General features: G+C 42.1%; 1 protein-coding gene across 2 annotated transcripts in view; it reads right to left on the bottom strand.

Moving 5' to 3' along the window:
* Positions 1–632: 632 nt before the first annotated feature.
* zc3h18 (zinc finger CCCH-type containing 18) overlaps positions 633–9,009 on the bottom strand; it is a 42,914-nt gene continuing 34,537 nt past the window's right edge. The window contains exons 14-19 of one of the 2 annotated variants that reach the window (XM_068312892.1): positions 6,498–6,614; positions 5,889–6,094; positions 4,768–4,982; positions 4,005–4,101; positions 3,419–3,515; positions 633–2,168 (exon numbers count right to left, since the gene is read on the bottom strand). In XM_068312892.1, coding sequence (XP_068168993.1) covers positions 1,952–2,168; positions 3,419–3,515; positions 4,005–4,101; positions 4,768–4,982; positions 5,889–6,094; positions 6,498–6,614 — 949 coding nt within the window. In that variant the 3' untranslated portion in view covers positions 633–1,951. The remainder of the gene's footprint in view (positions 2,169–3,418; positions 3,516–4,004; positions 4,102–4,767; positions 4,983–5,888; positions 6,095–6,497; positions 6,615–9,009) is intronic. The other variant, XM_068312891.1, reaches the window with a different exon arrangement.

Raw genomic sequence — 9,009 nt, 5'->3', positions numbered from 1 at the left:
TGGCATTAGCAGGTAACTTTCCACTGGAGTGTATTTTCCGTTGGGGTTTATTCCACAGTGGGAAGCCTCTGCAAACATCAACATCCGTGTCTTCCCACAGATACACAAAGCAGGGACTCCTAGGAAACAGGAAACTAATAACATTACAACCAATGGGACACTGTAGAGAAGGAGCGTAACTTTATGAAGCAATACAAATTATATGAGTGACAGGCTGTTGTTTAGAGTTGGTAGCATGTGGCTAATTAGCATGAGTTCATTGGTTAATGATCAGTTACCTTCCAAGTGGTGGTTCTGTCCGCTGCTGTACTTAAACCAAGACAGAGATCTGCAAACAATCAGTTGGTGCAGTTTACGCCGTTACAGGAGATTCTTTTAAATCTTTTGTCTTGTTAGAACTATAAATCAAACACAATAGAAAAATCTTCCATTGTGCACAAATGAGTTCTGATGGGTTATATTTTGAATGAAATTTATTTTGGTTATTGATATTGTTCACATTTAAAAACAATACATATTTCAATTGTATTGATAAAAAACAATCATTTTTTGGAATAGTTTGTGGAGATCTGAATTTTATTCATTTTTTTAATACTAAAGTCTGGACCAAAAAAAAATCTGCAAAATTGAGCAACACACTGGCACATATTTCACATTCTGAAGTACAGTGCGACCTCATTACTTGTGGTTAATGCGTTCCAGGAACCACACGACTTCCACGATTTAGTGATAAACTATTTATTACTTACGGTAATTTAAACATTTATGAACCCCTCACATACTGTTATTAAACCACCTTCTATCTTTATTAACTTTCCCACACTCTTATTGACTATTTAAAGCACTTTTGTGTCTCATGGAAATGCACTGCGTTCTGGTACTTACGGAACGTAGCACACTTCCGGGTGTCGTCAGCCAATGGAATGCGCGTACGGTATCACATGACTACCTACCAAAAATCCGAGATGAGATGAAGTTGTGAGTGTTGATGCACAAGGGCGCACTATATGTGCTAAATCGAGAAAAATCAGGCCGACGACATTCTCTTTATCAAAATAGTTTATTTAGAAGGCTTTTGTCACAAAAACAAAACATCTCCTGTTTCTAAATGTCCCAGTTCCACCGCTCAAACTCCTCAAACTAAAAATGTGACAAATAAAAAGTTGGTTTTTCACTTGAGAAGAGCAAGAAAAAAATGCTGCAGATTTTTAAAAAATTAATACTTCACATCACTGTTGTCTATAAGCATAACATTTGAAATAATCTGAAGACTCGATTATTGTACAAGGTGTCATGATGAAAACTGTCCTAAAAACCGAATGCAGACGAGTCACTGGTTGAAGTCAGTGGATAAAGCAGAGGCTGGCGTCGGTTACAGTCACCGAACAAAGAGAGATTCAAACATAGACACCTCGTGGTGCCCTGTAGAGCTGACCAATACAGAGAAACGAAAACATTGAGACAACAAAATGATAATGGTGAAGAGAAAGAAGCAGTAAATTCACTATGTATAAATCATTCATCACACCATATAAGGAAGAAGCTTCCTTTTCACTGAAGGAACAGAAAGGAGGGTCCGGATAGACCCTATGACCCTCCTGTCTCTACCGTAAAGTCTGCACCGTTCCTGAGACGTCTCTTCCTCACCAAATGCCCAAAGTGTTTCCCAGTGCCTCTCGCTGACGAGGCAAACTGCCACCGTAACGTTTCAATGGGAGCTAAAGTTGGGCATGTAAGAATAAAGAACTCCTCTGAGGGAAAACAAGCACAAAATGTTTTTGTGGTGACCACTTCCTGTTCACTTATACAATATCCTTTAATACATCAACATTTCTATACGTCCACTGGAGGCATGGGGAAAATGCTCAATGGTGTGACCCTCACTGTATCTACGGCCGAGGCCGAGTAGCAGGCAGACGGACTGGCAGACGGGCGACGAGTGGGTTTGCTTTTACTTGGCAGGGATCTTTGCTCGTTTGCGGGCGATGGCGTCCTCCACGGCCTTCAGCTGCTTCAAAAGCTCCTCGCGGCGCGACAGTGTGTTGCTGGGTTTGTTGGAGCCGGAGCCTGAGCCAGCGGCTGAAGTGGAGCCAGAGGGGGCCGGCTTGCCCATCGGTATAGCTGGGCCCTTTCCAGATGATTTTGGAGGGGGTGACATAGGACGTTTTCTGAGGGACAAGATAGATGGATGATGAGACTGCAGTTTTACCCATGACAGAGAAGTGATATTCTATTCTTATCTTAGGAGCAGACAAAAACCCTGAGAGGTTGTGTGTGTGTGGGTGACACACAAAGCCTTTTCATCTCCTCCTTTTGTGCCACAAACCTCTGCTGTCGTCCCAACCAGATCGCTTTATGCACTGTTTAACGCTCTCGGTATACAAGCACCAACGAAAGTTCGGACAAAAATAGCCTTGAAGGCACTACCTCCTGGTGACATTACTGGTATGACACTCACTGATGTATCGCTCAATTAAAGAGGTTTCACTGTTGCAAAGCTGTCTTGTCTATTGTAAGCTTGGACACATGGGTGTGTTTGTGTAATGGAGCTCTTTACTGACATAGAGTAGAACTTTATTGATCCCTTAAGGAGGTTCCGTCAGGGAAACTAACTATGACATGACAACTATTAACATGACGCGGATATATAGTTGAATTGTTGATGCAATCTGCACAATAACTTCCTGTCTTCTTATTCTTGCAGGTCTGCTTCCCTGCGTGCACTTGATGACTTTGTCTGTCCGTTGTCACCAAACTACTCAATGGATAACCAGAAAGAACGCGCCAGTCACAAACACGGCTGCGTTAACACACTCTCCATCAGAGAGGCTTGATAAACTTAATCAAAACAGAACGTCTCGCAGTGATTTTTTTTCTAAGCAGCAACGGACAACACAGTAGGAGTGTTAGGGATATTAAAGTAAGATGGATCAATTAGCAATTTGGTTTACAACAAACTGTTGATCCCAGTAGGAGTGTTGCTATTTAAGCAATAACAAAAAGTTAATTTTTTAATGAAAAGTCTTAAAAACTCCTGATAATTCTAATTTGTCTGCACTTTCCACGGTTATTTTAAGTGTTTCCAGAATTAATGAGCCAGCAGCCTTTCGAATGAAGTCCACTTTGACACAAACCTTTTTAGAAACTACAGTTTCATACAGGGAAATATGATGACCCACGTCCCCATGGGAAGTTTCTGAGCCAGTGGTGAGTTCCTAACGTTAACCGCAAATGTCCAGACAAACATGGTGCTCTGAAGTGAGCTCTAACTGATAAGGGTTTTTTTGGTAGTTTTAGAATTCCCACTAAACACCCCCCTCCCAACCTATTTGACACCACCGACTTCTAAAGAATGATAAAAAAGACATTTAGGTCCTTTAAGACAAACATCAGCAGTTTTGTCGTAAGGGTTGCCAACCTGTCTCCCGGAGGGGGCATTGGTCGGGGGCCCTGGCCTCTGGGCCGATCCATTCGAGGGGAAAGTGGGGGTCTGCCGGGTATTCTCTTATCTCGGCCTGAAAAACATAATGGTGGGGGTTACTGAGGCTGCAAGGACAGAACCACTGAAACACACACATCACTGGTTGTTGACAATAATGGTGTTGACTCTTCAACCAGCTTGACAAAAAAAAATGTCTTCCAATATGGGACAGCCCGTCATCAATGCAGAAAGAAGCCCAACATATTTAAGGACGGTTGCCATGTTTAAAAAACAGAAGAGTTTAACAACGATTGAAACTTTCAAGTTCATGTTTATAAACACTTTCCACACTATAAGGCGCACACTCAGTGAACGACCTGTTCTAAAACTCTTTTCATATATAAGGCGCACTGTTGGTTTTTGAGAAAAATTAAAGGCTTTTAGGTGCGCCTTATATTGCGGAAAATACTGTAATGACTAATCAAATAATGGGGCTACTTTTCACTTTTGTATCAACATCATGGGTGAAACCACAACGTTATGAAGTTTGACCTGCGGTCAGGCTGTGTGGTGGTGAACTCACCTCTGTCTGGAGACAGGGCCATTCTCTTGCTGAGGGGGGAGCCTGGCCGGTCTTTGTCTGAGGGCATGTACCTCTTCCTGTTGCCCTTGTCTCCTTGCTGCTGGGGGGAGGGGGGTGCAGGCAGAAACAAATCATGGATCCTACTTTCAGTAAACGTAATTCATCCAGTTTTTTTCTGTCTAAGCCATAGTTTGTGTTTTCACTGGGATACATGTGTTGGACTAAGTGTCTGTAAGAAAATCAATTTGCTAAACTTTAAAACTTTTTTTCCCATTTTTATGTACTAATCTGATTCGGCAAAGGGAAATTAAGAGCACACTCTAGTTAGTAAATACTGCGCCTCGGCAGTGCTCCGGAGGTGAGCTGTCGGCTCACACTCCGGGTGTTTTTGGGCGGGAGAGGGAATAGAATCGCCAATCTTAGGAACATTGGACGACCCGCTCTACCATCCGCTCTACCGCTGACCCACTGCCGCCCCCTAAACCACTAGTTTAATTCAATTCAACCACTAAATATCAAGCATAGATACTTCAAAACAAATGTTTCATGTGTTTCAGTCAGACCTGGTGTAAAAACAGCCTCTACGAACACTGTACTGAACATCTGTTTAGTTCATGCCCTCAGCAAACGAGAAGATACATCTTCATGGAGGATATGTCACACCAGTGAAATGAAATAAGAAACCAGAAACGTCTGGAAAGCTCAACATTGCTGATGCCAAGACAGAATTTTCTCTTTTATAATAGTAATGAGTAATAGTGACCTTGTTGAGAAGGGTAAGTTTGATGTCCTTGTGGGAACCTGAACCGCCACAGTTTCCTGGGGGACCCATGGTGCCCGGTGGAGGATGTAAATGGTGCCCACCCCTGCCGCTAGGTCCTGATCTGGGCATGGGGTTCCCTCCTCTAGGTGGAGCACCAGACGAATCCATCTTCCTGCGGTCGTCCCTGAAGGGCTCCTCTTTCTTCGAAGACCTCTCTGGTGAAAAAAAAAAACACGAGAGGAAAATAATCATTAATTTTATCATTCACAAGAACTCTTACCCAAGATATACCGTTATATTGAGGCGGTCTTCTTAAAACTAAACGTGTTGTTTGAGCCAGAGTAAGGCTGGGGCAGAATCAATGCCTTTAGTGAAGGCTGACTTGTTCTGCTTCCCACCGTGAGTGGACGAGAGAAAACAACAGACGAGACAGAGCAGACCTGTCAGCACCACAAAGCTTAGTGTTGAGTATTCTAATGGAGGAGACCAACTACCAACTTACCTGAAACCAAGTTTCATACAACACACAATCTGTACAAACTTCAACGTTTCAAAAGGCACAACCAAATGAGGTAGAACATGATCATGCTACCAAATCACCTTAGAAATTTTATAAAAACCACTAAAAACTACGTAGAAAGTATGACAATAAATTTACATACAGAGGAAAGACTAATCCCTTCAACAAGAGAAGGAGAATTTGTGAGAGCACTCAAAAAGCTTTTCAATAGAGATATTAAGATAATGATGGAAACAATTTGGAACACACTTCCTACTCTGGTTTATAAGAAACACCACAGGAGTTAATCCCAATAACTGATTACTATCGATTACTTTGATGGGATTCCTTCATGAGAAAGAGAACGTGAAAGCAGGAGGGTATTGAGACACCACATCTATTTATAGAGGCTCAAGTGCTGCTGCTACTACACAAATTGTTCTTTATGGTGACTTTTTCTCATTACAGCCCATAATTCTGGTCTGATTCCATCACCATCAGAATGGGTTTGCCAATCCTCTGGTAGCGATGTCTGTTGTTTGAAACCTGATCTGATAACGTGTTACTTGTGTTATTCTGCGTGTTGTGTCTGCTGCTTGAAGACAGCGCGGCCCACACTGACCCCTCTCCTTGTCTCTGCTGTGGGGGGGCCGGTCCCGTGGAGCCCCTCGTTCCTTGCGGGGCTGACTGGGTGTGGGTGAGTGGGAGCTGGCGGAGGACACGGGGCTGGCCAGGTCAGCGTACATGTCGTCTGAGTCCGCGCTGCGCACCGAGCTGCTGCTGGAGGACGCCGATGATACCGACGACACACTGCTCACGCTTAGTGATCTGCAGGGACAAAAACACGCTGATTCTGTGTCTACACACACCGGAGGGATAACTGCGGCCTTTCACACAACACGAAATGCCCGTACGTCTGTGGAAGAGTACATGGACACACAACCCCTGATAAATAATCGTCATACCTGGATTTCCTGGAGGATTTTGCCACGGACACGATACATGAAAAGAGAGAGAGTACAGCATAAGTTTACAATCGTCTACTACGTCAGTCACAACAACATATATTTACACTACATGCAGCTTCAAATGGTGGACAAGAGAGAAAACAACACTTCATCATCTACGTATCTGTTGACAGGAAGCTATATTATACTCCATAATGTCCAGTCTTTTTTGAAATTTCGATAATAATGTCAGTGTCACTGTCAGAGTTTAGCTCGATGAACACCTGGATTTCCTGGATCCGGAACGTGATCGAGACAGAGAGTTGGATGAGGATCGTGATCTGGAGCTGGAACCAGTATAACTGCTTCCACTTTCGCTAACACTCCCACTAATAGTTCGCCTGGAGGAGACAGACAAAGAACTGAGAACACAGTGGACAGATTTTTATGATATCAAAACCAATGTGCACTACCTCACTTCTTGTTCAGCAACTGTCACAGGTATCACACACATCAGCACAATAAGCGATGAAGATGTGAACAATAACTATGCAGTGGTAAATGGTAACTGGTCTAAGCACCTCTCTTCCTCACGTTGTGGGATGACCAGCCTCATCTCCCACATTCCACCACTGACAGTAACTTCGCTCCAAATATGTGTTTTGTTTTTTACAACCACATTGTCTCAGAAAGGCCAAAAAAATCAAAAAAAGTCCTCCTCTGTTTGTCTCTTTAACGCACAGAAACTACTAGCACTCACCCAACCCACAAAAGATGTTTCACTCACCCTGAATAATTCAACTTATACTTCTAAACGCGGTGTGAATGTAGGATTCTAAATATCTTAAACTGACAGACAGACAGCATCATGACGTATCGGTACTGCTCTGCACTGCTTTGAGCAGAGAAGTGGTCGATCCAACCAGAACAAATAAAATATCCTTTCCCTGCAGCCAAATAGTTTTGTGTGCATCTCTGAAGATGACATGAAGCAAAGAAAACCCAGAATTAATTTCTAATGAATTAACTCAAACTGTCCTGAAATATGTGCAGAATGTAATCCCATCTGTCTGCCCCCGAGTATCACTAAAGATTTAAAAGCTGGTTTTGCAGGCCGGTTTGCAAATTTGTGACCAATTGTGCCCACACACCACCCACACACACAAGCTAAAACTGTCTCACATGTCTGTACTGCTCTTCAGATATTCTTCCTCTTCCTGACTCATTAGAAGAAAAATGACAACGGAGAGGTAAGCCCTGCTGTTTTGTGGGATGCCCTCGAGGAAGTCAAAAGAGGAAAACTTACTGCAAAGACAACAGCACTTAAAAGAAAGAGAAAAGAAAAAGAGAAGTCACACACAGCTCTCTGAGTCCTCTCCATCCTGGAAGGAAGCTGTGATTATCAGTGATTCCTCAGAAAAGCTATAGTGAGACTTGTTCAGATTATAGAACTATATCACTACTCAGTGTGGATTATAAACTGTATACCTCAATTATTTCAAAAAAGATGTGAACATTTTATCAAAGACATTATGGATGAAGATCAAACCAGCTTTATTAGGGGCGCCAAACCCATGACAACATAAGATGAACTCTACACATTATTAACCACATCCAGGATAAAAACATCACTGCACCCTTGATAAGCCTAGATGCCGAGAAGAATTCAACAACGTTAACTGGACCTTTCCATACCAGGTACTTGGAACAACGGGATTTGATTAAAAGGCTACTTAATTTATGAAAACACGTTACCAAAAACCAACTGCGAAGAGGAGAATAAATGGTAGCCTCAATGAGAGCGTAATATTAAAAGGGTCAACCAGACAAGGCCAAAGTCATTCAGCAACTCAGCAATCAGGACAAAGATCTTAAAAGGAAAAAAACCTGGGGATGAAGATCTTATCACTGGACTTTTTGGATGACATGATCTGTTTTTTAGAGGACCCGGACACATCTATTCTCATATTAATCAGTAACTCAGACACTTTCGGTTTGTGCTCTGGATACAAGGTTAACCTGACCAAAACACAGTTTCTAACATTCAACTACACTGCACTGCAAAAAAGTAATACAAAAATACAAACTGAATTGGTCAACAACAAAAATGAAATATCTTGAGGTCACCCTAACACAGAAAGTAAACCAATTATATGATGCTGATTACATTAAAATCAATGAGGAAATAAGGGATGATTATTTTCATTGTTTCTTCTCTATCTCTATTAAAACTTGAGAAATTCATTGTATGAATTGCGCCACATTTTTCCATGTAGTCTTTATCACACCAGCAGAGCACAGGTCTAAGTTGTGCTGCATGGAAGTATTCCTTAAGGTTTGGAAGTGGTTAGGATTATACCTCCATTTTCTTTACCAATCTGTAGTGTTTCAAATTTAATTCTCGGTTTGCGGCCATTCCATATAAATGAGATGGTTTTATTCCATAGGCCAAACTGTCTTTCAGGTATCCTGACAGGTAGAGACTGAACCAGGTAGAGAAGTCTAGGTCAAATACTCCTCTTAATGTTCTCTGAGGACCAGCGGTTGTGTATCTGGAGATCACTTCAACCGAATACATCATCACGTGTTTGAAGTCATACTGCTGGAAGAACTTAATGAGATTCTTTATTACACACAAATTTAAGAGCAAACTGTCTTTGGAGTCTAAACCATGTTGGAGGAAATGTGGGGCTATAAATGTAGATCCTTCCCATGTTTGTTGGTTTTGTCCTGAAATTGTAAAGTTCTGGGAAGATGTTCACCTTGTTATTGTTGAAACTCTGGTTATGATATACC

This window comes from Antennarius striatus, chromosome 4 (genome assembly GCF_040054535.1).
Source record: "Antennarius striatus isolate MH-2024 chromosome 4, ASM4005453v1, whole genome shotgun sequence".
In the NCBI taxonomy this organism is placed as follows: Eukaryota; Metazoa; Chordata; class Actinopteri; order Lophiiformes; family Antennariidae; genus Antennarius; species Antennarius striatus.
The sequence above is the reverse complement of the archived record's forward strand: the minus strand, read 5'-3'. Positions and strand labels throughout refer to the sequence as shown.